The sequence below is a fragment of the Carassius auratus genome, chromosome 17, assembly GCF_003368295.1.
Source record: "Carassius auratus strain Wakin chromosome 17, ASM336829v1, whole genome shotgun sequence".
Lineage (NCBI taxonomy): Eukaryota > Metazoa > Chordata > Actinopteri > Cypriniformes > Cyprinidae > Carassius > Carassius auratus.
In genome coordinates, this window is record NC_039259.1 from 8,766,292 (window position 1) to 8,794,221 (window position 27,930).

At 36.9% G+C, this 27,930-nt stretch overlaps 2 protein-coding genes across 5 annotated transcripts; both read left to right on the plus strand.

Moving 5' to 3' along the window:
• The first annotated feature begins 225 nt into the window (after window positions 1-225).
• Window positions 226-20,742, plus strand: ttbk1b (tau tubulin kinase 1b). Of its 2 annotated transcripts, XM_026285601.1 has the most exons (15): window positions 226-396; window positions 3,320-3,463; window positions 4,161-4,308; window positions 5,356-5,429; window positions 5,503-5,643; window positions 5,742-5,846; window positions 6,779-6,844; window positions 7,244-7,336; window positions 7,472-7,597; window positions 7,840-7,994; window positions 8,115-8,322; window positions 8,434-8,609; window positions 9,434-9,950; window positions 16,338-17,644; window positions 18,534-20,742. In XM_026285601.1, exons 2-15 carry the CDS (start codon window positions 3,356-3,358, stop codon window positions 18,970-18,972), a joined length of 3,663 nt encoding a protein of 1,220 aa, XP_026141386.1. In that variant the 5' UTR covers window positions 226-396; window positions 3,320-3,355; the 3' UTR covers window positions 18,973-20,742. The 2 variants fall into 2 exon arrangements, with proteins under 2 accessions (XP_026141386.1, XP_026141387.1); XM_026285602.1 differs by lacking the exons at window positions 226-396; window positions 3,320-3,463; window positions 4,161-4,308; ... (1 more) ...; window positions 5,503-5,643; window positions 5,742-5,846 and adding an exon at window positions 6,315-6,390.
• Window positions 20,743-21,423: 681 nt separating this feature from the next.
• Window positions 21,424-26,891, plus strand: slc22a7b.4 (solute carrier family 22 member 7b, tandem duplicate 4). Of its 3 annotated transcripts, none has more exons than XM_026285605.1 (11): window positions 21,424-21,867; window positions 22,698-23,084; window positions 23,185-23,288; window positions 23,578-23,732; window positions 24,367-24,535; window positions 25,046-25,169; window positions 25,264-25,373; window positions 25,476-25,690; window positions 26,123-26,231; window positions 26,313-26,519; window positions 26,696-26,891. In XM_026285605.1, the coding sequence occupies exons 2-11, from the start codon at window positions 22,704-22,706 to the stop codon at window positions 26,775-26,777; spliced, it is 1,656 nt and encodes a 551-aa protein (XP_026141390.1). In that variant the 5' UTR covers window positions 21,424-21,867; window positions 22,698-22,703; the 3' UTR covers window positions 26,778-26,891. The 3 variants fall into 3 exon arrangements, with proteins under 3 accessions (XP_026141390.1, XP_026141393.1, XP_026141391.1); XM_026285608.1 differs by having other exon boundaries at window positions 22,927-23,084; XM_026285606.1 differs by having other exon boundaries at window positions 21,425-21,867; window positions 22,828-23,084.
• The last annotated feature ends 1,039 nt before the right edge of the window (window positions 26,892-27,930 follow it).

Here is a 27,930-nt window from a genome sequence, read left to right on the forward strand (position 1 = left end):
TTATTTAAAGGTCAATAGCAAATTAAAGAAGGTGATATTGTACATCAACTAACATCATTCATAAGCTGTATTTATTTTTCAACAACGGTTGCTTATAGTAGTAGTTTTATTAATAGGACGTTTCTGAAGGAAGTTCCTCAATGGCTGAATTCTGCAGATGAGGGGGATTAACGCCTTTCAGGTTGCTACGCAACAGCCGTCTTCTGTCACGCATATGCGCGGTGCATAGTGGGAGTATCCGAGCGATGCTGAATCAGTGCAGGAGCGGAGGAGCAGAGGAGGCAGGAAATGGTGCAGCATCAACAAGGGAAAAAGGCGCAGCGGTCGCGCCAACGGAATTATGCGGCTCTCCTTAAACTCTCACCTTGAGATTTTACTCCGTCGACAGAAGAACAGGTTAGTAAATGGGTTTTTGTTCGCAAAGTATTTTTTTAAACAAAAGCGCTGCCGTAGCAATCCGCTTGTCCCGTGTATGTTGGCACCTTGTCAATAGTGATGCTACGCTGGCGCGAGCCGCAGGCTTCCATAGAGGATGCGCGTGCACGCGAAAGCAAAATCTGCCACGGTCTTGACAAACTACTAAAGCTCTTGGGCCTGAGTCAAATATAGAAACTCGACCATTATATATATATATATATATATATATATATATATATATATATATATATATATATATATATATATTATTCATGCTTAAGCAAAATCGTGAATAATTTACATTACATGCCACATAATGCAGGTGTACGTCAACAACTTACGTGGCCTATCTATGGGAGTTGTAGTTTTTCAAAGATGACAATGTCCCATGCCTTTTATGTCTGTTGTCTCATTGAAGAACGACATATCCCAAAGTGCTTTTCGCTCCGGGCTCGAGCAGAGAATGTTCTGCTGATTGTTAGGCATTGCCCCAATGGACGATGTTCAAAAGGCGGAATGGGGGCGGGGCTTAGACTCCAGGGATGTTCATTGGAGCAGAGCGTGTTTGGGTGGGGTCCGTTCAGTCGGATCCTTTTGGCACTGCGGAGAAAGCTGAAGATGTCAGGAGGCTGAGCCCACGCAGTCTTGAGCTCCTGACGTTTAGTTAAGTCGGAATAATGAAGTGCTCTCAGCAATTGCTTTATGCATTCAGAAGCTAATTTTCATTTTGTTAAAGTGTACGAGTTTTCTTATGCAAACAGGTGAAGAGCCTGTTGCAAGATGCGGTTTATTCCTTGATCACTCACTGCACTTTATCTAATAAAGTCAGGATTATATTTTTATATTTTAATAGACAGTCGTGTTATTGTAAACAACTGTAAAACATGTTTTGTAAAAATAAATACTATCTCTGCTTTATACCTTTTGTCCATTGGAAATGTATGCTACATAAAACAGGGTTATATTCTTAAAGTAACAAATATTTGTTGCAGTTCTGTTTTTATTAGTGGAAAATTAAATGTATGAATCTACTTATTGAACATTAGGTTTTTTATAATTTGTAAAACTTTTGTAACATATTTAAAAGTTAGTTTATTCTTTTAATATTTCAATTTTACTTTACTTTTTTGTGTAGTTCGATGGTTACTGCAAACTTTATATGTTTTAGTGACATATTTAGGGTTGTACAATGCAGCCACCAAAATGACATCAGTAGTTTCTACTGTACATTTAACCCCTAAGTTTGTTGAGAGTCTGGGTGGGGGCCCTTGATCTCAAAAGTGTGAAAAAAAAAAAACTAGTAATGGAAGAAACGCTGGTTATTTTACACATTTCATTCCAAATTTACATTTGTTAATTCATCAGTATGCTGTTTTTAGTAAAAATACATGAGAACAAAGTAGTTTGTAGATGCAGTGTAATATATATATATATATATATATATATATATATATATATATATATATATATATATATATATATATATATATATATATAAATTATAATTATATAATTTTAAAGCATTTTCCTGTTACTGAATACATATTTTTAGCAATTACATTTCAACTTTATGCACTGTATTCTAAAATGGGAAAAATAGCTCTGACAGTTTATGGAATAATTATAAATGTTGAGATGCCTTCCTTAGGGTTTCCTGGTTTTTAGTGAGTAGAATGAAAGGGATATTATCCCTGCAATCTTCTGAAAAATCTGTATGTGTCTCTGCATCAACTCTCTCAGATCAAGGTGACATAAGTGTTAAGGCAAAAGTCTTTTAATTTGTTTCATCCATTATTTTATTAATTAGATCCATTTATAACCCATTGCATCATTTTTGAAGGTGAGACTGATATTGCTTCCTTGTAAACAGAAAGAAATGTTTAAAATCTTAAGTTAAAAGGATTTAACTTAAGCACACACAGAGTCTGCAAATGTAGACACTCATGTGAAAAATAATCTCTTATGTTTCCATTTTACTGAGGTTGATAAGGGATTGTAACATTATGAGAGCAAACTTAAGGGTGTAGTCCAGTTCTGACAGACAAGGACTCTGTTTCTGACCGGCTCTTGTGGATACCTGATACTCTGCAGACATTATGGAAATCTCAAAGAGGCAATAGATGATTTACTTCCTTTTCAGGGTCTTTGAATAATTTTAAGACCATAAATGATTTTTTATTATTTTCAGAATTATATGTTCAACAATGGTTTATGTCTGTCGAAATGAATGAATTGTATGTCATTTTGGCCACATTTTTACAGTTAATGCCCTTGTATGACCTGAAAATGGGATCATTGATTATGGAGAACATCCCGGCCCCAGATACTGACCTCCAGAGAAACATATGTCTGTTCCTTCTGGTGTCTGTATTATTTTTCATTCTGATGGAAACAATGCTGCTTTTGTTGTCAGTTTTGTCACTTATCTTGTCCTGTAATGGGTTTGTGGATAATTATTTTAAGACCTGAAATTATTTATTTTCATTTGAGCAGTCGGATCCTGTTTATTATTTTTAGAGGGGGGGGGGGGTGTCCATATTTTTCAATCTTGTTGTAGCTTCCAGGAAACCTTTTTTAAGGAACATTTGTTCAGACTGAAAATCTGTGATTTTTAAGCTGTATTTAAACCTGCAGATACTCAGAAAATGTAGGTTAAGAAAAAAAATGAAACATAGAAAAGTTATGTAAAATAAGTAAGGAATATTCAAAATTATCATGTTTATAATGATTTCATGGTAATTAATGGTAACTAATCAAAAACATGCTAAAGAAGAACATACCAAATATCAATTCATACCATACAATTTTTTAAAGAAAATAACTATATTTTGACCCCACTATGCACTATTATTTTTTTATTACAGCATGCAAGGTTATCAGTTGTGTGCACGCTGTGTTGCAGGTAAATGGCAGGGTTTGGTAAAGTGCTGGCCAGCCGATGCAGTGCATAGGGCCTGGAGTCCACGGTGACGAAAACATGAACGGGGCGGGGGAGCAGGTCGACATCCTGCCCTCCAACTGCTTGGTAAAAGAGCGCTGGAAAGTGGTAAGTCTGTCTATATTTAGGTGGGATTGTGTTTGTGGAATAAAGATGCCCAAATTGTCTGTTGCCTTTGCAGCCTCATTGCACAGGACAAAACGGTCCACATATGACAACAGATGCTTTCAAATCAACTCAGTCTGGCTTCTCTCCAAAATGCACCCAAACCATTTGGTTGCGGGCCAGTTCATACCATTTCTCCTTCAAGCAGATGTCCTTAGAAATGATTTGTGGCTGTTTTACTGTAATAATATATTTTGCGGGGGATAGTAGCTGTCCTTAAAACAGAGTCTGACTCATCAGTGACTGGCTTAAATGTAATTCTTTCATAACTCATGAAAAATCTAAGAATAATCAATATGCTTAGCTCATGCTACTAGAACTAAATTGCTTGGAATTGAATGAAATCTTTCATGGTTAGTAATATGTTCTGTGATTAGAGCAGCTAAAGTAACTCAGCCATTCTATTCTTATCATACAGTTTAACAAAAAACAAATGTCAAACAAATCTAGCCAGAAAATCCTCAAAAGCTTTTCTGTGAATTTAGCTGATGTACTTGTCCTGTTTAGCAATACAGGGCTTCTATTATTTTGCTTTCTCTTATTCTATTATATTTTTATGTGGAAAGCATGTGGAACAGGTGACACACAGGTTAAATCAAGGCTCTGCCATGACTTACCTTGCTATTATTTGTGTATTCAGCTGAAGAAGATTGGGGGTGGAGGGTTCGGGGAGATCTATGAGGCATTAGACCTGTTGGCACGAGAGAATGTGGCTCTTAAGGTGGAATCTGCCCAACAACCAAAACAAGTGCTAAAGATGGAGGTTGCTGTGTTAAAGAAACTACAAGGTGAGGAGATGGAGCAGATGTGGATATATTTTGTGTCGTTCATCATTTGATTCAAACACATGGCAGTGTTGTTGCTTCTAAAGTTACTGGTCAGTTTTCAAGATTGTTTTGTGCATTTGCCAAAGCTAATTTTTACTTGTCAATTGACAAGTTAATTCTGAACTATGTTTATGTATATGCGGATACACATTAATTTAATCAAAAGGGACAATATTTATAATGCTACAAAGATTTCTATTTCAAATAAATGCTGTTCCTTTCAACTTTCTAATAATCAAAGAACTCTTTAAAAATGTAATCATGGCTTCCATAAACCTATTAAGCAGGTTTTTATTAAACTGTTTTAATAATTGATCATAATAATTAAAATAAACTTCAAATGATAGTAATGCGTTTTATTTTAAGATAAATATTAAAGTAATTATTTTCATTTGTAATAATATTTCACAGAATTGCTGTTTTTACTGTATTTCTGATCAAATAAATCCAGCTTTGTTGAACATAAGAGGCTGAAAAAATATACTGACTCCAAACTTTTGAATGAAAGTGTACAGAACATATTTGTCTTGTTATAATAAGGCAGCAAGCAGGATGGTGTATGTGTAAAGATATGTGACAGTTTATCTGTCAATATGCCCATCATAATCTTTTTTTTTTGGATGTGCTCATATGAAACACACACAGATATGCAATGTAACTTTCATGCCTGTCAAGGCAGTTTGCCTCAGCTGTAGTTCAGACATACCACTGGGAGTCTGTAAGGGTAATGAGCGTGAAGAACTGAAGGGAAGTGGGATTACCACATTTTTTTTTCTCTCTGTCTCTTTTTTTGCTGCTTTCTTGCTCTCTCATGTCTTCATAACCTTCATGAAGGACGTGCTGAAATTCCAAATGCCACCGCCTCTGTCTCTACCTGCTTACTGAAATTTGTGTTTTATATGTGTGAGAGTGTGTGTATTCACATATTCATGCAGAAAGGAAAATGTCGGCTGTATATGGGACTTATAAGTAATATATGTGAAATGACTGCATTCATTTCTTGTGCAGGAAAGAATCATGTTTGCAAATTTATTGGATGTGGAAGAAATGACAAGTTCAATTACGTTGTCATGCAGTTGCAGGTACGGTATTTTTTATTTGTGTTTATATGCATGTTTGTGTGTGTATATATGTGTGAAACCTCTCTTTTTGTAGGGAAGGAATCTTGCTGATCTCAGGAGGAGTCAGCCTAGAGGGACGTTCAGTATGAGCACAACTCTACGGTTGGGGAAACAGATTCTGGAGTCCATTGAAGCTATTCACTCTGTGGGCTTCCTGCACCGGGACATTAAACCTGTATGTCTTACTGTCAATGATATGATCTCTTCTCTTCTCTTTCCCAATTCGATTACCTGGCTCCTGTCAGCTGATATTGGTTTCTCTCCTATTCTTAGTCTAATTTTGCCATGGGCCGATTGCCGTCTACCTGTAGGAAATGTTACATGCTGGACTTTGGTTTGGCACGACAGTACACTAATACGAATGGGGAAGTGCGGCCTGTAAGTATTTATTTTACTGTATTTTCTGAAACAGTCATTTTACTTATTTATATTCTCTCAAATACCATTTCCGTGTTTTTTTTTTTTTTTTTTTTTTTTTTAGAAAATTGCCTAGTAAGCAGCATTTTTCACATTTCCATTTTGTGCAAGTGCAGTTTTTATATTCAGTTGTGATGTTTTATGTTTCAAATGTTATGCACATATTAAAATTCTGACCAGATGTATGTGTGCACATGTGTGCACATTTTTTTAAAGTCAGTATTATGTACAGTAGCAACTAAGATAATATAAAAGCATCAGAAAGGATAGCAATTAATTACAGCCAATAACCAATATGATACCAAAGTATCATGCGTTCCTATTTATGTCATTATTTTTCTATTATTTGCTTTTACTTATGCATTTTATTATTTGTGTTTTTGAATTCATTTTTATGTTTCACTTTTCTCAGTTTTGTTTTGCAGTTCAGTTTTGGCTCTCATGTTGAATCGCATGCTCCCCCGCCAAAGATGTTTGTCCCTGTTACCATAGCAACAGTCATATTGTGAGTTTCCAAAATCTTGAAAAGATTCCTTCCTTACCCTCTGAAGGCTCTCAGAAATGACCTACTCTTCTTTAATGGCTGTGTCCTAAACACAAAATCCTAAATCCTTCCCCTTTGGAACCATACCATACTGTTCCATACCTACATCCCACTGTACATCCTACTCTATGCAGGAGAGTACCTGTATGTGTATGTAAATGAATTGTGCTCAGTCAGCCTTGGAATCCACCAAAAAGTAAAAAGCTGTCGCTCCACCCTCCCTTATGTTCTCTTCTCATGTTTTCTTTGTTTTGATTATGTGTTGACTTATTTCAACCTAAGAGTTAAAGTTTCAAATAAAAGTGTTATGAATTCTTATTATGAGTCTCTTTTAAATGTTCTGCTTTAGCCCAGGACTGTGGCTGGGTTCAGAGGGACAGTACGCTATGCTTCCGTTAATGCTCATAAAAACAAGGTAAGTGTCAAAGAGGACGCACACAGACTGCACGCAGTTCTTTCACTGACTGTCTAAAGCGTATTACGTATTACGAGTTTGAATCTGATTTATTGGCTTTAATGAATCTTAAGGGAGTGATTTGTGGTCAGAATTAGCTTCATATAATAATTATTTTTTTTATTATTACATTTATTGGCTTTTTCTGCCTTTATTTGGACAGTATAGTAGAGAGCTGATAGGAAAGCATTGGGTGAAGAGTGTGTGTGTGTGGGGGGGGGGGTGTTGTCAAAGGACCTCAAGTTTGGAATCGAACTCGGGTTGTCGTGAGTGCAGTTGTGCTATATGTCGACACTATATTGGCGCCAACAATTATTTTAACAAGAGCACAGTTTTAAAAAAATGTGCTTTTTTTTTCAGGAAATGGGTCGTCATGATGATTTGTGGTCATTGTTTTATATGCTGGTGGAGTTTACTGTTGGACAATTACCATGGCGAAAGATAAAAGATAAGGTGAGACACTTGTCACACTCACATTAGCCTGAGTGAATTAATCCTCATTGTTTTAAGAGCTTTTGTTTTAAATATTTAAAGCTTTCGGGTTGTTTTTGCTGTTAATTGTGTCTGTTATGTGTATCTGGTGAACAGGAGCAGGTGGGACAGATTAAAGAGCGCTACGAGCACAGGATGCTGTTGAAACACATGCCTGCTGAGTTTCATATCTTCTATGATCATATGCTGGATTTAGATTACCACACCAAACCTGATTATCAGGTAAACCAATCATTTTTCAACGAGAATGAATTAACTTAATCAAAAGTGACAATAAAGACATTTAAAATTATAATAATAAAACAAATTTACAGACCATGAACTTTTGAACGAGTGTATTTAGTTTAAATATATGTACTTAAGATATTGCATATATATGTATATAATGTATATGTAATTTTTTTTTTTAACTACTATTTTGAGTGAACATTTTATTTACTTTCTTCTTCCTTTTTCTGGTCTAGTTGCTAATGTCAGTATTTGAGAACAGCATGAAAGAGAGGGTGATAACAGAAAATGAGCCTTATGACTGGGAAAAATCTGGAACAGATACGTCCCTTCCCACCAGCACACACACGCCACAGCAACAAAACACACGGCAAACTGCTGCCATTGTGGGGTAAGAATATGTAAACATGCTCTTACAACAGTATCAGACCATCTGCACAGTGGGCTGGGATTCTGGACTCTGAAAAGACTCTGATGTGATTGTGATTTGGCTTTGAATGGTCTCTCTCAGGATGGTGAATGTGACTCCTGTACCTGGTGAATTACCGAGGGAAAACACTGATGATGTTCTGCAAGACGAACACCTGAGTGACCAAGAGAACGCTCCACCTGCTTTGATACCCAGCAGGCCTAGCGAACCTGCTCCAGCCCCACCTGCTGGTGAAGGATGGGATGAAACTGACTTCAACCTTAACAAACTCAGGATCAGCATCAGTAAGGTATTATCTTTTATATATTATGCCAAATTATTCAAAAACATTTTTATGTCTAATTAATATAAAAACATGATTTTTGATCAGTTGAGTGTTTAATACTGCTGGTCTTCTCAGACGGCAGTAGCAGCAGAGCATGAGGAGGAGCCTGCAGGAGGAGGGAGGTCTGTTTCCCCGGTGAGGGTGGGGGAAGCAGATACTCAGGCCCGCCCTCCAAGGTACCGGAGAGTCAACAGCGGAGAATCTGACCGCCTGTCTGCTGCAGAGGATAGAGGAGATGCTGCAGATAAACGGTGAGGAGAGGGAGTGCTTGAAAATGTAATGCTCTGTACTTCTGGCTGACATTTAGCTTTTCTAAAGGTCATTTGACCGCATGTGTCTTGTTAGTGAGGAAAGCATGCAAAGTGGCTTTCTGATAAGAAAGTTTCTGTTTTGCATTTGCAAAGTTTTCCATTTTGCGCTTGCATTTTGGATGGTTTCTGTAAATTTAACGAAAGGAAAGTGCATACTGTTCTTAGTATGGTGACATGCCATTTTTATGATCAAAAGGGCTTGGCATGTTAAATAATGTTTTTTTTTTTTTGGAACAGATTAAAATGAAACACTTAAACCGTTTTGGTTAGATGTAATGTTACATGATCTTGACGTAACCATTTTTGTTGAAATGTATGATTGTCTAATCTTTCATTAATTAAATAATTATTAAATTAACTCATAGGACTATTAATCAGACTGGGATCATTAGTAATTATAAATGAATAAAGTAATTATATTTATAGTAAAGTTATGAAGTAATTATAAGTATAAAATAAATAATACTTGATATAATAAACAATGACCATATTTATTCATTTCTAAGCTAATTATTAAATGTAAAAAAGTAAATGTCACATGATTCTTCAGAAATAATTATAATATGCAGATCTGGTGCTCAAGAAGCTTTTCTTATAATCAATGTTGAAGACAGTTGTACTGCTTAATATTTTTCAGAAAGGTATTTATTTGAAATATAATTTTTTTTGTAACATTACTCTGTCACTTTTTTTTTTTTAAGTCTGTAGTTAAATGTGTTGTTGTCCACTTGATTCTGTCTTAGCCTTTGTGTGTTTTGTGGCAGCTCTCGTTTGGACATGCTGGGTTCTCCATCCAGGCTCATCTACTCTTCCCAGCCTGCTCAAATGTTCTCTTTAGAAGGTGGGCAGGGAGAACGACTGGCTGGTGGCCACCATGATGTCTCTGCAGACGGTGACCAGGAAGCCCACAGCAATGCCTTCATCCGCTCAGTCCCACTGGCAGAGGAAGAGGACTTTGACAGCAGGGAGTGGGTGATGATTGATAAAGAAACAGAGTTGAAAGACTTCCATCCTGGGGCAGAGCCCACAACCTCAGGCACCACGGATGAGGAACCAGAGGAATTACGCCCCCTTGAGGACCATGAGGAGAGGAGAAGGAGAGGACATATGCATAGGATGGGTGGAGCTGAGGCTGTGGTACGACCCAAAACACAACGTGGGATGATGATTGTAGCAGAGGGGGAGGGGGCTGGACCAAGCCCTGCCCAATCACCTTGTCACTCGTTGCCTCCTACCAGCCCAAGAAGAAGGGAGTCAGAGCCGTTTGGACCTGATGGACCGGTAAGGCACACCTGAGTGTGTATGTGTGGACATGAGTGTATAGGTTATCCTGATCACTTAATATGTTTGATGATCTTTAGCTAAAATCGTAACAGTTTTCTTAAAGTCAGTTTTAAAATATAGTTTATTACATTTTATCACATTATCACACAACAGTGGTCTGCAAGTCCATAGTTATTATCAAAGTCAGTGTGAATTTAAGTAGGCAATTCATTTTAGTTCTGTAATGTGACATATCTGAGTGAAAAACTAGATAAAAAGATTGCCATTTCAAAGGAAGAGCAAATGTTAAAAATATTTTTTCTTATTATTTAGCCCTTTTTAGAATAAAAAAGCTTAAATAATAAGTTAGAAATAACAAGCACAGATTAACAGTTAACAGTTTTTTTCTTTTTTTTTAATCTGTGTGAATAAACATATAATGACATTTTCTGGTGTAACAGTATTTCCAGGCAAGTTCTAATGATAAACTTTCCAATAAGGAATGACATTACTAAATGCATTAGGTTCAGAATTTATTACTCAAGTTTAATGTTAATTTGTACATATACTACGGTTCAAAGATTTGAAAAGTAAAACCAGTAATATTACAACTGTTTTTATTGGTTTTCTCTTATATTATTTTAAAATGTAATATATTCTTATGATGCAAAGTAGAATTTTCAACAGCCATTACTCCAGTCTTCAGCGTCTCACGATCCTATAGAGATCTGTGTGTGTTTAGGTTGTGGTAAGGCTGTAGTGTTATGATATACTACTAGCATTTGTTCTTAGCTGCTGAATATTTTTACATAATGATGTCGCCAGTACAAGAAAGGCACATATAAGCCTCTGGTAACTTGTACTGCAGGATAATTAGCATATGTTGTTTGTATGTGAGTCTTTGTGTACACCCTTGAGGTATGATATGTGTGTTATGTATTCTTGTGCATTTGTGTTGAGCTGCATGTCTTAGGGTTTTGTGGTTGTGTGTGTGTGTGTGTGTGTGTGTTTCTGTGTGCGTCATGCTCAACAATTCACAGCCAAGCTTAGTTTGCTCATTGGTCATACAGGGGTCTGTGTGCACACGTTGGTTCCTTCACAACATATACAGCATACAATCACCCGTACGTAAGCTTAAACAAGCCTGTCTTTAGCGTACAGACAGATGTGGGCTGGTCTTGTCCTCTGTGTGCATCACACACAATCTTAGACAAAAAAAAGACGTTTTTTTTTCAGTACTTCGCGTTTAAGTTTTTCTCAGCCTGATTCCTCTTTTCCTCCGCTCTTATTGGTCTTTTTCAGTTGGAGGAGGACAGGCCACACCCACATCACTCATTCCCGAGGCCCGCCCATTTGAGAAGACTGGCGTCGTACATGTTTTCCTCCACTACCATGGACACGGAGGCCTTCCCCCACGACCCCGCCCTCGGGGGAGCGGCCATTCAACGCAGCCGCTCGGCTGAAAGCAGCCCCGCCCACCGCCACGCCCACCGCAGACACATGCCCCTTATTCCAGGCAGCCCCAGAGCCCGACATTCAGTACTTAACCTCCCACGCCTACACATACAGCAAATGCTGGCCAAACTTATGAACAAGACATGATTCCCTCTCCATCAGCATACACAGACACATGTGTGATACCATTTAATATAAGGGGTGCCCACTTTTGTGCCCATAGATGAACAATGTTAAGGATGGGCAATAAACTTGGTCTGTGATTGTGAGATTTGTGTGCGTGTGTGGGTGTGGGTAGGTGGGTGGGTGTGTGAGCGTGTGTGTAAGTGAGATATGAGACACTCTCCAGATAAAGAGTATTTGTTTTTTTAATTGAATATTTGAAATTCAATGGACAGTTAACCTAAAAATTCTAATTCTGTCATCACTCACCCTCATGTTATTTTATCCCTTTTGACTTTTGTGGAAGGCAAAAGAAGATATTTTGAAAAATGTTCCAAAAACATCTCTTCAAAATATTTTCTTTTGTGTTCCATAAATATAATTCATACAGGTTTGGAACGACATGATGACAGAATTGTCATTTTTGGATAAATTTTCCCTTTAAGCACTTGGGACGATTGGAGAAAGATAAATTATATTGTATTCTCCAAAACAAAGCAATTCTGTACTATGATGTATTTACTCGTAGAAACAATGTACAATACAGTTTTTGTAAAACAGAAAAACACAAAGACAAAAACACTTTTTACCTCCATCAAGGATTTTTCATGCAGAGCTGCTGGTGTCTGGTGGGACAGGCACTTTGACTAAAGTGACGAGAATATCATTTTTTTGTTTTGTTGTTGTTTAGGCTTCTTAGATTCCATCATCTTCTGTGTAAGAGGAGAGTTGTGATGCAGGCTGGATAGTGTGATTATGTTTTTCAGGGTTGAATGTCATTCAATTGCAATGAATGTCAGCCTAAAGCAGATACTCAAAGTATGTGTTCGCCTGCTGAGTGTCAGTAGAGGACACTAGAAGGACAGTGAGTGCTTGCTAAGCGATTTTTGGCATGTCCTATTTGCATCAATACAATTTCAGCTAATATAGAACATGTCAAACACCACAACACACACCTCCAGGTGGGATATGTGGCTTTCCTAAGCAAACATGACAGAATGTGAACTGATGGATCTCTTTATATAGATTCTTATGGCCTTCTTTCGTTGCTGAGAGAAAGCATGGCATTACCCACATACAGTGTGTGTATCCTCACAGGGTTGGACCTGTAAAATAATCTAGTTGCTTGGATCCTCTGGCATTTCAAGGAGAGTATTTTCACTGTATAGAAGAGAAAAAGAGTAAACAAAGATGGAGAGGTGCAAGTAATATGCTTGTATTGAATGCTCTGCATGTCTGAAAGTATGTAGACACATTTCTATTTAATGAAATTGGCTGTTTCAGCTACATCCTTAACTAACAGTTGCAGAAAATCAACTATAAAGCCATACAGCCTCCTTAGACATTTTTAGGTGAATGGCCATGGTTTAAAAAAAAGATTAACAAATGAATGTGGGGTTGGTGTGTGTTCACGTACTTTCGGCCATGGAGATTAATTGTGATATCACTTTTGTCTTCCAGATATTCCAGAAAAAGATATTTAAAGATTTTCTTTTCTCCACCATAACTAGTATCCTTTAGTATAAAAGGAAAACATATGCATATTGCTTTCAGATGATATTAGGTTCAATATGAACTTAAGCTGTGCTTATCTGAGAACAAAAAAGTCATAAACATCATCCTCGATGTCAAAAAGTTTGACTAATAGGGAGTTGAGAATCGATTAAAGTTCTGGAATAGAGGAATATTAAATAATTTAAGTGCAATAGAGCTTAAGGCAATAGGTGTGTGAAAGGAAGACTGAGCCTCTTTCTTTGGTTTTGTCACACATTATTAGTGGTTCGATACATATGCAGATATTTGAACTTCACTATCGTTTATCATGCAGCAAATGAATGTTGCAGTTTTTTGTTCCTGGCCACAGACTTGACATGCTACTTCAGTGTATAAAGTCATAATAGTCTCACATAAATCAATGCATAAATAAGCTTTTGCAGAAGTGCAGCATCGTTGTCATAGAAATTAGATCACACATTCTGTCATAACCGGGCATAACGCCATAAATTGACAAGTGTTTTTGTGCTAACCAGCAGTAGTCACAATACAACATTTTGTCGATTACATAGATTTTATTTCTAGTCCAAAAATTTGGCTCCACCTAAAACTGTACATTAGCCATCCTATGTTCTGATCAATGCTGTTTTAGTGTTTATATACTATTGCAGTAAGTATTCGTATTTTGAATTAGCTTTTATATATATATATATATATATATATATATATATATATATATATATATATATATATATATATATATATATATATATATATATATATATATATATATATATATATATATATATAAGCTTTATTTTTTATTCCAGTTTTAGTACTCCTTAGTACTGTAAACCTTTTTTTTATTTGTCAAGGTGACATTTCTGAGTTTCTCATCTAACTTTTATATTGCGTTTTATTTTAGCTTCATTTCAATTAATGAAAGGTATTTTTAATAGTTTTAGTTTGACTTAATTATAACAATGCCTCTGATTGGCTGACTGTGTCACATTTTAATGGACAGACACTTTGGTTGTACCTGGTTTAGACAGAGTGTTGGAAACTTCCTATGAAACATAAAGTAGCATTTACACAATGAAACCTTTGCTTTATCTGTATTGTAAATTCCTCCAGCCTCAATTAATTTTAGATATTAACATACCTGTGGGAGGAAATGAAGATTGATTGTTTATCTGTGTATTGTTTCACTTGAAATTCATGCTGTAATAATGCTATATGACTCAATGCTGGATATCAGTTCATGAGTTTCTTCTTAAACTATAATTTGCCTCGCTGGGCCAACTGCAGCAAACTCTGGGTGGTGAAAAAACATAGTATGTATGAATTCAAAATTACAGTATTTGATACTGATTTTGAACTTAGTGTTCATTGCAGTTGGCTTCTAGTGTCTGTGCTGCTTTTTAATGTTTTAATGCAATTTACACCAATCACTGTTTATTTGCAATAACCAATGTACTGTAATGTGTGTGTTCAGAAGAGTTTTAGTCTGAACTGTGTGAGACAGCTGATCCAAATGTCTTCCTAATGTAGAAGATGAGCACAGACTGAATTAAGTTTGTTGGTTAGGCAGGATAATAACAAATACATTTATATCACATACACTACAGTACAAAATTTTGGGGTCTGTGATATTTTTTTGAGTTTTAATCAAAACCACAATAAAAAAAAGTAATAATGTAAAAATAATTACATTTGACCCTTTAGAAATTATTTTGTTTTGGTCCTTTAGATTTTTTCTTTTTATTGCTAAATTTTTTTCCGTGATTTTTTGATTAATACAAAGTAAACAAAACAAAACAAACAAAAAGGCAACATTCAAATAGAAACATTTTGTAACATTAAAAATCCTTTACTGTCACTTTTGAACAATTTAATATGTCATTGCTGAATAAAAATATTAATTTTTTAAAAAAACTATATCTTACTGACCCCAGAATTTTGAAAACTAGTGAATATGGACATTCTATCACATTCAGTTCTAGAAAAGACAAATATCTTGTTATTGGCATGCTATTTAAATTCTGAAAATTTCATATGAAGAAAATAATTTCCCAGGAAACGTAGTGTTTCCAAGCTGGTGAAGCTTTAAACAGTGACAGTGAGTGTAATGTGAGCTAACATGTTCGGATAGTTTGAGGAAGGCTAGAGGAAGTTTCACAAATGTCTTCTCTGCTTTACTGAGAGACTGTAAATAATGTTGTCCATTACTTCTGAATCCAAATGGTGTTCCATATTCTATGCTAAATTCAAATATTCACTCAAGCCAAACGGCTTTTCAGCTTCATGCTATTCAACATTCATGACCTCTCACATTCTCTGTCTCTAACTGGGTCAAACCACCCCAGAGAAAAACCTTGAGCTCTGACCAATGTACAACAGCGTTTAGCAACATCTGTTTGTATAGAAAAAAAGTTAATATGTATTCTTTTATGTATTTAATAATGTACTGAGAAAAACCTAAAACCATGTAGGTTGCTTCTCACAGATCAGTATTGTTATGAATCAGTTTTAATGAATTTTATTGCTCAAAATTTATATCATACACTGAACTTTTTATTGCTGAAAAATGTTACTAATCAGCTGATTCCAGACCTGCTCATAGAAGCATTACATGTGTGAATCAGGGTCAAGCTTCAACAGAACGAGTCTTTCACAAAATAGCTAGGGCAATAAACACTATAGCGACTGTATAGTACACTTGTAATATGTACAAGCATGTATTTTAGGCTTTTGTAAAATTGTAACTCTTTGGACAAATAGCTGAACATGCTGCTGTACTAACACATTCCTTTTTCTCATCGCTCTGTGTGTGTCCACTGCTGTACATACTGTTGGCTGTGCACTGTCTTTGAGTCTACACTTGAAATCACAAATGGGCTATATCATTTAAAAAAAAAAAAAAAAAAAAGAACAGAGAAAATATTACACTGTAAAATGGACTTTTGTGCCTTTTTAACCATGTATGTCAGTCTAAAAAGACAATCCTGCAAAGCTTGTATACAACCAAATCACTAGTAAATAATCTAAAAAATGACTAAAGGGTGGACTCTTCTCTCACAGTTTATATAAATAAATTCCTTTCGATGTCTTGTGTAGCCATAATTTTTATTTTTTAACTTGTGACTAAAAAAGTATAATTCTTTTTGTATATATATATATATATATATATGGCTGTCCTGGTTTTTATATGAAAGATCACAGAACAAATTTAGCTAAACATCTCCAACTCTTTCACCAATGATCCACAATTTTTTTTTTCTTGCATTGCTACAGGAGGCTGCAGTGGCTGAACCTTCACCTTCGTCCTCTCAGACGCGTCTGAAGCGAGTCGACTTTGTGTCTGGCGTGTTGATGTTTGACGATCTGAGAGAGGAGGGTGTGAAGAGTGGAGGCTCAGGCAGTGATGGAAGCCCTCGCAGTAGTGAGGGAAGTCCAGAGGGTGCTGCATCCACCCTACTCGCCCCGGCCCACCGGGACCATGACCAGGAAGAGGGCTCACGCACACTGGTGCTTGTGTCTGCTGGTAATGGGCAGGTTTCTCCTGGTGATGGGCAGGGAACTCTCGCCGCATTGACACCGCAGGGCGAGCGACCCGTGCCTGGTGAATCCGAACCCGGGACTCTTTCCTCCATCGTTAGGTCGGAGCCCAGGCCTATTGTCATGACATCTGCAGCTGTGATCACCAGCGGTTCTTCCTCACCGCCGTTCACCAAGGTGGAACGCACTTTCATCCACATCGCTGAAACGACACATCTCAATGTCATGACAGCCAGACACCGTCCGCCTGGACTGGATGAGCTGATGTCTACAGAGCGTGAGGAGAGGGAAAGGGTCAGTGAACAAGAGCAAAAGGAAAGTGAGGGGGTTACATTAGAAAGAGGAGAGGATGAGGGGGAAAAAGAAGAGAGGGAAGATGATGAAAAAGTAAGGAAATGTAACAGAGAGGAAGCAGAGACTTTGTTTTTACCCGAGTCACATGACCAGCCAGAGACTACAATTATTGAGGAAGCAGGAGTCTCCAAAGAAGCCAAACTGGAAGTCAGACCTGAGGGTGTCCCACCAGAAGCAGACCAGCAAAAGGAGCAGCAGCAGGAAGAGAGTCAAACTTCACTGACACCTGAACAAAACAGAGATGCGGAGTTGGAAGATGAGAAGGATATGTCTCCACTTGAGGCGGAGTCACCTGATAGAAAGCCACACCCACAGAGGCGGAGCCGTATCCCGGTGCTTATGTCAGAAGAGGAAACAGGCTCAGACAAGTCATCACAGATGAGTCAAGAACAGTTTCAGCGAACTCGCAAAAGCCGACAACAACAGCTGGCTCGTCTCGTCCTGGAGCGCAAACAAACCCACCTGATTCGCTCTCGCTCCGCCTCCTCACAGTCCCCAACACTCTCAACCACTGCATCTGAAGATGAAACCCACCAATCAGACGACTCGGCGAGAGGAGAGAGAGAAGCAGATGGGAAAATTAGGAGCAGGATCCCTCGTCCAGTCACACCTATCAGGGGGTTATCCGACCAACTGGGTGGCACGACCCTTCCACAAACCCAGAGATCTGTGTCTTTCATTCAGTATAGGTGGGTGGAGAAGAATTATAACTTAAAGGTTATTAATTTGAATCTACACTACCAGTCAAAGTTTGGACACACTGAATTTATGATTTTGTATTTATATATATATATATATATATATATATATATATATATATATATATATATATATATATATATATATATATATATATATATATATAAATATAAATATATATATATATTTAGGTTTGTACATCTATATTTATTATGTTTTTAGAAAGAATATATAATATAATAATAATAACAATAATAATATATCATTTATTATTAATATTCTTGTTCTTTATATTAATATCTCTACAACAGAAATACATTACTATTGTAATATAACTGCACTGTAAAATAAAAAAAGTTACATTTAATAATAATTCTTATGGTATTTATTATAATTTCTTTACAATACAGTAGTAAAATGGCATATTTATATTTTAATTTCTTCACTTGCATGAATTAAACCAATAGACTTTTAGACGATTCCCATTACAAATCTAGAAAAATGCTGTAATCACCTGTGAAAGTGAAAGTGAAGATAAAGTGCACATAGCATTCCTAAATGCATGTTAAACCCAAAGCACATACAAAGAGTGTGCCACATTTTCTGTGAACCACTTCATTTTGAGATATTGAAAATATCCCAAGGCCCATGACCCCTTGTGCGTAAATAAACACAGTGCTGCATCTCACTCTGAAACAAGAAGCAGACTCTATTTTTATTTAATTAAATCACAGCCTTTTGTAATTTGATAAGAGCATTTGAATACTGAATGGTCTACCTCGCTTGGCACCATTATTCTCAAACTATATAAAGAAATTTATGCAGACTGTCCTATAATAACTTTGATTGATATGACTCATTCTTTCCTCTCGCCAACAGAACCAACAGTCATGTCAATCCCAGGATTCAAAAGTCTGCAAGTCTGCACACAAATATCCATCAGCAGCTGCCTAAACCTCAGCTCCGTCCCTCTCAAACACTTCCACCCCGTCCTCCATCTTCAGGCCCTTCCCAATCACAGGGAAGTCGGACAGCCACACGTACCGTTTCTCGTACCTCAGCTGTTAATGCCACCCGAAGCATCAGCACTTCCCCTCGGAGCTACACCACCTCTCGCACCGACAGCCCTTCGCCTCAGCGCATTCGCCGACAGCCTGCAGCCAATGAAGCGCAACGACAGCCCGAACCTCCTTGCCCACCGCAGTCCAAATCCAAACCTCAGGATTCCACCCCCAAAAAGAGCAAATCCCACCCATCAACGTCATCACAAAAGGCAAGGAAAGATCCACTGGAGTCAAAGACTAAAACAAGATATTAAGACTTTATTCCTTCAGGTGATCTTCATCCTCAGCATCATCATCATCACAGTCACTCTCTGGGTCATCAGTGTTGTACTGTGCATCTTACTAAACACAACAAACTCAACCAAACAATATGGATGGATGTGTTCATTATTCAGCCAAGTGACTGCAACAGCTACGAAATACCTCTAATGAGGAAAACCTCTGACATTTATATACACACACATACAGTGTGTGTGCGGGCGAGTTGTCATTAATGAAGTGTGTTGGACACATGAACACACCTCATATGCCTTAAAATAATAATTGCTGCCATCACAACAAAGCTTCCACAGGCTCTACCCTCCTGTCAACGCCACTATCATGTTCAATAATACAACCACGTTACAGTACGTTCTATTTGTTTTAATTGAATATCACTTCCAAAACGTACGTTTTTGGCAAACATCCCAACATCAGAATCTTAAAAAAATAGCTTTATTGAAACCTCCAAAAAACAAAAATGTTTTAAAAGTCCCAAATGCACTTATTACTCAACTAGCTGGTGTTTGGGACAGACTTTTATATCAACTCGTGCAGTCAATTTATGTGTGCAAAATTTTTTATTTATCTCGAATAAAAATAATAATAGTCAGATGCACAAAAACGTGGTGGTTCTGTGCAGAAGATGCAGAAAAGAAATTCTAAATTGAATCTCTACACAGAACTAAAGTGACTAACCCTGCTGCTAGAGTTTGATGTCAATCATACAATCAACTTGGCCCAGCCTACTGTCTCTGATTGGGTCAATTCATCCGTGACACTCGTCTGCTAAATTTATTTGTAACCAGATCCCGGAGCAGCGGCATGCATTTGGAAATGCTCATCCGCTTCCGTTTATTGTCTTTTGGAAAAGATAATGTAAGCAGTACTTTTGGAAAAACACAAAGTTATATTTTTGTTCCAAAAAACAACAAAAAAGATTCATGGATGAAAATAGGACTAACTTAGATGCATTTGTCTTAGTCTCAGGCTGAAAATGCACCATTCTGATCTGTATGCAAACTTGACAGTTCAAAGAACGCTTGAGGAAGCTGAATGATGTTCGAAGAGAACATGAGAGCATCTCAAAAATCTTGACACACAGCAAGGAGGATAAAGCAGCAGGAACCAATAATGTGTGTTGAAGCAGCATGTGTGGGGGTTGTAAATGTGCTCTAGGATGTTATTTTTATGCAGAACTGCTATTCCTGAGTGTCCACAGCATGTGTTCAAAGACTGGTAATCTGATGTGGAGTTAAATGACTAAGGTGCTATCAAAGAGTGTTTCTTCATGCCTACTCTAGTCACTGTTGGTTTTTTTTCTGTCCTGTGCTTGGATTAAAACCCGAACATCTGGAAAGATTGTCAAATCAACGGAAGAGATAAAAATGTCCTAGTGCACAGTAGCCAGTGTTATTTGTGAGTTCCCTTAAATTAAGTGCTTCATTTGGACCATGCACACTGCAGAACCATTGCATGCTGTTGTTTGGATGAAATAACAGGAAAATACTCTGCAGTATATTCCAGATTGTTCCATCTGTGGAGAACCCAAAAGACTCTCTCTGTTCCAACAAGATATGAGGAAAGACATCTCTTGGTCATCTCTCTTCACTGTGTTGCTTTGAGATGGAGAGAATTTGCATGAATGTTGTTTCATGAATCACGACTGACTAACTTATATGGAGAAACCTTTCTGAGTTATACAATTAAAAATTATTGCAAATAATCAATGATGCCATTCAATAAACGCGAGTTCCATCACTGTTTTGGTTGATGCTTTTGTGTCTTTTTTTTTTCCTCCAGAAAAACTCAGTGGATGTTCTGCTTAGGAAATCTGCATGTCGTGTAAGTGAGATGAATGAATTATCATCTGCAAAATAATGGAGGAATAACAGAAAAGCTTTAGAACACTATGTGATCACCTCATCATAGATCTTAGTTAACTTGGAGGATACAATTGGATGTTTGGGGTTGGTAAGATTTTAAAATGTTTTTATATACATATATATAAGACTACTGTATTATGCTTGCCAAGACTGTTTTCAGATTTTGATCTGAAATGCTGTTAAAACAGTAGTTGTTTATTATTTTAATGCATTTTAAAATGCAACTAATTCCTGTGATGGCAAAGCTGATTTCCACTAGTATATCTCTCATGAGCCTTCAGAAATCATTCTAATATTCTGATTTGTTATTATCTAATCTTTAAACAGAGCAATTTATTCAAGCACAAACAGTTGTCAAGATGAGATTGGGGAATAAAACACTTTCTAAACATTGTCTAATCTTGCCTCTACAGGCTTGGGTTCTGTCTGCATGATTCAGACTAATTGAGGACTGAGATAAAAAGGTATTATGTAAAGTCAAAGATGCTGAGCTAGTGGGATCACTGATTCTTTAATTGATTGGTTCATGTTGCTGAACTGGTTTTGTGTAATAATTTGATTGTATAATACCTGTCAGTTGCCATTACAGTGATTGCAAATTAACTGCTCGTCATCCTACTCCTGTCTGATTATTCTGATTGGGATTTTAGTGTGAAGGGTTTTACAGTGAATCCCCATGGTGAAATGTCTCTTCCCATTTCCTCTGAGGATTGTACAGCAAGAGCTCCGATGCTAAACTGAAAGAAAAGTAGCAGGATGGATATGAAAGCAGAAATGCATGAACGCAACAGGCAAAAACGGCATCTTTCCCTGTGGCTGAAGGAGGCAGAGAGGGAGGAAAGATGAAGGGTGTTTGGGGAGGGGCTTCATTTAGCCTTTTATTTATGAAGAACTGGTCATTGGTATCTTCCAGTAACTTTCTATCTGTCTTTGACTTTGCTTGTTGAAGTTCTTTACCATCACGACACTCTACAAAGATTATACTTTAATAATCAAGCTGCAAAGGTGAGTATCTTTTAAATCTTGGAGGTGTTTTTTTTTTTTTTTACTGTTTGAATTGTGCTTCTAACAGTGCAAAAACAGACTGACATAAAATACATTTATATTTAATCGGTGTGATCACTGTTTTTGAGTTACTTTAAAAAAAATTATATATATATATATATATATATATATATATTTTTTTTTTTTTTTTTTTTTTTTTTTACTACTGAATGAATGTCTTGACTGAAAGCTGAATAAAGTGTTGATTGCTTTTGAGGGTTTTTAATTGTAGAAAAAAAAAAAACGAATATGATTAAAGTGTCCACCATTATGTATAACGAAAATGAAATAATTTCCATCAGGCAATAATAAAATGTATTAAGACAGGTTGTGTCCTTTTGCAATCGAGTCCAGCTGTTGTGTGTCTCCACAGCTGTGCACAGAATTCAAACAGAGTGCTGAACCCCCTGTGGTCCATTGCCTGCTATGAGGCTAATGCAGGGTGAAGGAATGGACTTAAAAGAGTTCATGCTGGTTCACAGAGTTTTCAAAGTCCATTTGTAGAATAACTTCAGCTTAATACAAGACCTTATTACAACATTGAAAAAATCTGATTTGCAAAACAGATGGTTTCAACCATATCCTAACTGATTTATCAATTCAAAGTTCAAAAGAACAACACTTGTTTGAAATATACAGTTTTTGTAACATTATGAAAGTATTTACTGTCACTGCCATTTCTTAAAAAAAAATCTTACTGATCCCAAACTTCAGCAAATGTCATCAAATCACTTGATATCACTTTATATCAATTATTTAATATTGATGTTCTATTGTCTGTGAAATCTGAGGTGACAATGAAGTTTGAGAGCATTCTGGAAGAGACGGGTGGGTTTGGGCGATACCAGATTGCACTGGTCTTGCTGATGTTTATACCTCGCATCACAATCCCGTGTCACTTCCTGCTGAACAACTTTATAGCCGCCATCCCATCTCACCATTGTAACATCAGCTTTCTGGGCACTGAGGGAATCTTTGAGAATCTGACTCAGGAGGAGAGACTGACTGTCAGTATTCCAGTGCAGGATGATGGGACTCCTGCTTGCTGTCACATGTTCTCTTATCCTCAATTCCACCTGCTGTCAAACTCTTCCAGCCCCTCAGAGGTTGCTGTAGTCGCGTGCCAGAATGGATGGGAGTATGACAACAGCATGTTCATTAGCACTCTCGCCACACAGGTAAAGTCCAGTGATATGTGACAGTGTTATCCTGCAGGTCCCTCTCAGCTCTCTCACCACTCACACTTTTTCCTGTTTCTCTCTCTTTATTTTCTATCAGTTTGATTTAGTTTGTGAGAAGAGGGGACTTGCCAAAGCATCAGCAACCATATTTTTTGTTGGTGTCATGGCTGGAACTGTGTTCTTTGGAGTGCTCTGTGACAAGTAAAACACTAATAACCTCCATTTAAAAACCTTTAGGCTCTTAAGACTGAAGCTCTCAGTTGGGTAGTATCCTAAGGTACAAAACTTAAAAAGATTTAATATTTGTACCTTATTTACCCCAAAATACTATATATTTGTGTCTTAAAGATACATATGTTCTTTAAATGTAAAGTACATATTAGTACCTAAAGTATACATACTGAGTGTATTACAGAGAGATACATAATCTTACATGAATGCAGTATTGATGTTATGTATGCTGTTTGTTCATCTGTGTGTTGTTGTTCAGGTATGGTCGTAGAAGTATGCTGCTGGTGTCTTATGTGTCAGCTATAGTGTTCAGTGTTGTTAGTGCTTTCTCCAGCAACTACATCATGTTTGCTGCCTTCCGCTTCCTGACCGGATTCGCACTGACGGGAATCACCAACATATCAGTTGTTCTCAGTAAGTCTTTTCTGAAGCCTTTATCCTTTATACTAGTCTCAGAAACCTTGAGTCATTTGTCCAGGCTCGAAAATTTGGGGTCCAAATTGAAAAGAATTCACTCTTACAAGGCCAATAACAGTTATGGTTATTCGACTGCACCGACGCTATCAGATGAGAACAAAGCCTAGAACTGAACTGAACTGAGCTGAATAATGACACTATTGTCCTGTGTAGAGCTGCTTATAGCTGAATTGGGTTCAAAATAGATGAATTCTGCATTGAACTGAATTGAATCAACACTGAACACTGTGTCAGTAATGACACTGTTGTCTTTTTAGATCTTGTATTTTAATTATTCTCAGATTTGATTCTGTTACTTTCCTCTGTTACTGTGAGGCTGCTTTGAAACCATCTGTATTGAATAAAGCACTTCATGAAAAAGGCAAAATTTGAATAACAAAGTTGCAGTTTTCTGAAAGTTAAATATTAAGACTAAAAATTTTGTTTTATTAAATTATCTTACCCTTTACTCTTCTGGAAAATGGAAACCATGTAGAATGCAATGGATGTTTGTAGATATTTAAAATCTTTTGTACATGTTTTGTGTAACATGTTTGTAATTTTTTCTGATTAAATGTGATCTGTTCTGCAGGTATTGAGTGGGTGGACACTAAACACCGTACATTTATCGGTGTGTTCGGCAGTATTTCCTGGAGCTTAGGCAACATGCTGCTGGCCGGTTTTGCCTATCTGGTCACTGATTGGAGGATGCTGATAATCTCTGTCACTTCTCCTCTTCTTGTTGCTACAGGCATTTGGTGGTAATTATTATTATACACAATTATTGTTTTTATTTGAAAGGTGTTTGTTTATGAGAGTCCTGATTCTTCATCACAGTCAGGGCCTGTTTGTAAGGTCATGTCATGTTTTTTCTCAGCTGTAAATATATATATATTTTTTGTTCCTCTCACAACCAATTGGTAAATTCCGCAATAATAAAGCTCATGTGTACAACTAGCTTCATCCATGAGCTCCTGCAAATGTCCTTTGTCCTAGATGACATTAAACAGCCTTTGTACCTTCCATCACATTATATCATATATAGGCTATTTCTGTTCATCCACAAGAGCTTTCTCTCTTTTTTTAAATATATTTTGCATTGAATGTTTTGTTGTTTACACTTTACTATTAATATACTATTCCATTGCCATTTATTCATGTAATTTACACCATTCTCTTTCACTTCCTTTGCTTTGCCTCAAATCAATGTTTGTAATAAAAAAAACCTTACTCTATTGTGAAGAATTTTATTTTTCTTAATACTTTCATAGGTGGATCCCTGAATCAGCGCGGTGGCTAATAGCAAATGGAAAGACAGAAACAGCGTACAAGTATCTGCAAAAATGTGCTACTTTTAACAAAAGACGAGACTTTACATCTAGAGTTAAACCAGAGGTAAACAGGGTCTCATTTGCCATCTTTTAAATATTTGCAAAGAACTCAAATTCAGCAAGGGTTTAAAACACCTTTCTTTCTGTTTCCATCAAAGGCTTTGTCCACTGTAATGACTGCGGAACACCAGGGTCACAGTTACACTTACATGGACCTGTTCAAAACCCCACAGCTGAGGAGACTCTCAATTTTCACCGGCATAGTCTGGTAGGTTTTTGCGTGTGTACTAATTTAAGTATTTTATATTCAAAGAAAGCGCCTCTGAATTTGTGGAAGCGAAGAAGATACTTTCACTTCTCCTATTTGTAGGTATGGAGTTGCTTCCACATACTACGGCATCAGCTTAAACATCACCAGTTTTGGGCTTGACCTTTACCTGACACACTTCATTTATGCAGCCATAGAAGTGCCAGCAAAAATCCTCATCTACTTTAGTCTCAATAAGGTTGGCCGTAGAGTCAGTCAGACTGGGACACTGGTGCTCACAGGATTCTGCATACTCATTAACATCATCACACCTACAGGTTTGTAGATCAAATGTGTTATTTCAATTTCCAACAAAGCAGCCCTTTAGTTTCAAGTGCACTTTAAATCAAGCAAAAAACAGATTCACCATAATGATTCTGACAGGGTGAAGGCCAGCAGGAAAAATAATGCTAAAAGCCTATTATAAAATGCAAATTACCATATAATTTGCATAAGTAGGATAGAAAAATGGTTATGTGAATCAGCTTTTAAAAGGGGTGAGAAAGCACTTTCCATATTTTTTTTTTTTGAAGCCATACAGCCAATCAAATTCTATTTATTTTGATGCAAATCACAGAAACAAGACAAATCAATAGATGCCAACATGGAATGGTCCATCTCTGAAAACCAATAACAAAATGTTGTTGGACCTATGCAATTCAAGCTAATATTAATACAGTATTTCTGTGTTTATGTGTCTATGGGTTTAGAATTCTGGACGTTTCGCACTGTGATTGCAGTGTTGGGTAAAGGACTTTCAGAGGCTTCGTTTACAACTGTGATCTTATACACCACTGAGCTCTACCCAACAGTCATGAGGTTAGTGTCTGCCATGTTCCTTTTCAGTTAAGCTAACTCAGTTCCTAAAATGATTCTGTACTCTCTCCTCCACATCTATAGGCAGAATGGAGTTGGCTACGCCAGTTTTATGGCTCGTTTGGGAGCATCCATTTCTCCTCTTATCATGCTCTTAGAAGACATGTGGAAGCTCCTCCCAGAGGTCATTTTCTGCACGGTGGCCATCTTTTCTGGTCTCATCGCTTGGCTTCTCCCTGAAACCAACAACACAAGATTGCCAGAAACCATAGAAGACATTGAAGAAATTCGGTACAAGAAAAAAACACAAAGAAATACAAGAAGAGATCTTGAATTATTGTTTTCTTTTTGGAAACATCAGTTTTCAATCCTGACATAAAAACTTTGTTGTTATTATGTTTGTCAGTTTTTCTTTTACTCGTTTAAAAAAATTCACAATAATTTGCTTTATTATTTATCTTTCACAGAAAGAAACCTATCAGCTTCACAACAGAGAATCAGAGTAACATCCCTTTAAAGTTGGCCATCTGTGCAGACACAACGCAGTGATATGTAAATCACTTCACAAGGACAAAAAGACATCCTGCCATAGTGACAAGTTTAATAAGCTGTACTCAACATCAGATCCTGCCTTAAGTATATAATTAATAAAACTCTTGAAGTCTTGAAGTCATGAAGTCTCGGCATGCTGTTTTTCTTGCTTTCTTAGAATTCACAAAATCAAGATTCAGTCTTTTTGCTTATGCATTAACTTTAGATACATGTGACGAGTGGGGCGGGGCTGAGGGATGTGGGAACGAGCGAGGCTGGTGGAGGGATTGGAGATGAGCGACACCTGCTCGACCCACAGGTCTCGAGTCCCACAGCCCTCAGCCCCACCCCACTCGTCACAATACTTATTTAATTAATCCCTTTAGTTAATTTCTGTCTATAAGAATTTGTTCCTGCACACAGCACCATGGACAGCAGCAGCATTAGTATCTGGGCTCTGTTTGACAGCACCCTGGACAGCTCCACATTACCTGAGTCTGACCTCTGTTAATGAGCTTTGGAAGGCTTCTCCCATGATTGACAACTTCCATCAAAAACCAACATATCACATATCATAATTATTTTATTGGCAACAGATATATGTTTATAAAATGAGCAACTCAGACTTAACTATTGAATTATATGAGTAATATCATAAGTTATTATAAAGACAAACCACAGCTCATATCCAATCAAAGACATAAGTGGAAAATATTTGTTTTATTTTAACTTGACACATCTCATTAAGAATAACGTTTTGTAAATAGTTTATCTTATTATCTACACCTTATACCAAATGCTACTGCAGTAAATATCGAATTATATAGAAAATGCCTGATTGTAAGCAAATAGACTATTTGTGTTTAATGAGTGAGCTGACCAAAGATGCATTCCGGTGTACTTGCAGTGAGAGAAAGATAGGAAAGTGTTTCACTCCTATAGCCTTTTTTTATTTTATTTTATTTTATTTATTTATGTATTCATTCATACATTTATTTATTTATTTATTTATTTGCTGGACTTGGACATAATTGATGCAAGTTTTTGTTGCTGCATGTTCAGTCCTTCTAATAATGGCACCATGTTACAGAAACCCTAGATGGCAGTAGAAGTGACAGTTTTTGGAGAAGAAGTAGTTATTCTTTAGATGTGGCTGATGTTTGCAGTTCTC

Excerpts from the sequence above, each read along its gene's own strand:
- ttbk1b (XM_026285601.1), top strand. The coding sequence starts at position 3,356 with ATGCAGTGCATAGGGCCTGGAGTCCACGGTGACGAAAACATGAACGGG. Across the intron at positions 5,644-5,741 it reads TGCACCGGGACATTAAACCT|TCTAATTTTGCCATGGGCCG; the intron begins GTATGTCTTACT and ends TCCTATTCTTAG. Across the intron at positions 7,337-7,471 it reads GGCGAAAGATAAAAGATAAG|GAGCAGGTGGGACAGATTAA; the intron begins GTGAGACACTTG and ends TCTGGTGAACAG.
- slc22a7b.4 (XM_026285605.1), top strand. The coding sequence starts at position 22,704 with ATGAAGTTTGAGAGCATTCTGGAAGAGACGGGTGGGTTTGGGCGATAC. Across the intron at positions 24,536-25,045 it reads GTTGCTACAGGCATTTGGTG|GTGGATCCCTGAATCAGCGC; the intron begins GTAATTATTATT and ends ATACTTTCATAG. Across the intron at positions 26,520-26,695 it reads GAAGACATTGAAGAAATTCG|AAAGAAACCTATCAGCTTCA; the intron begins GTACAAGAAAAA and ends TATCTTTCACAG.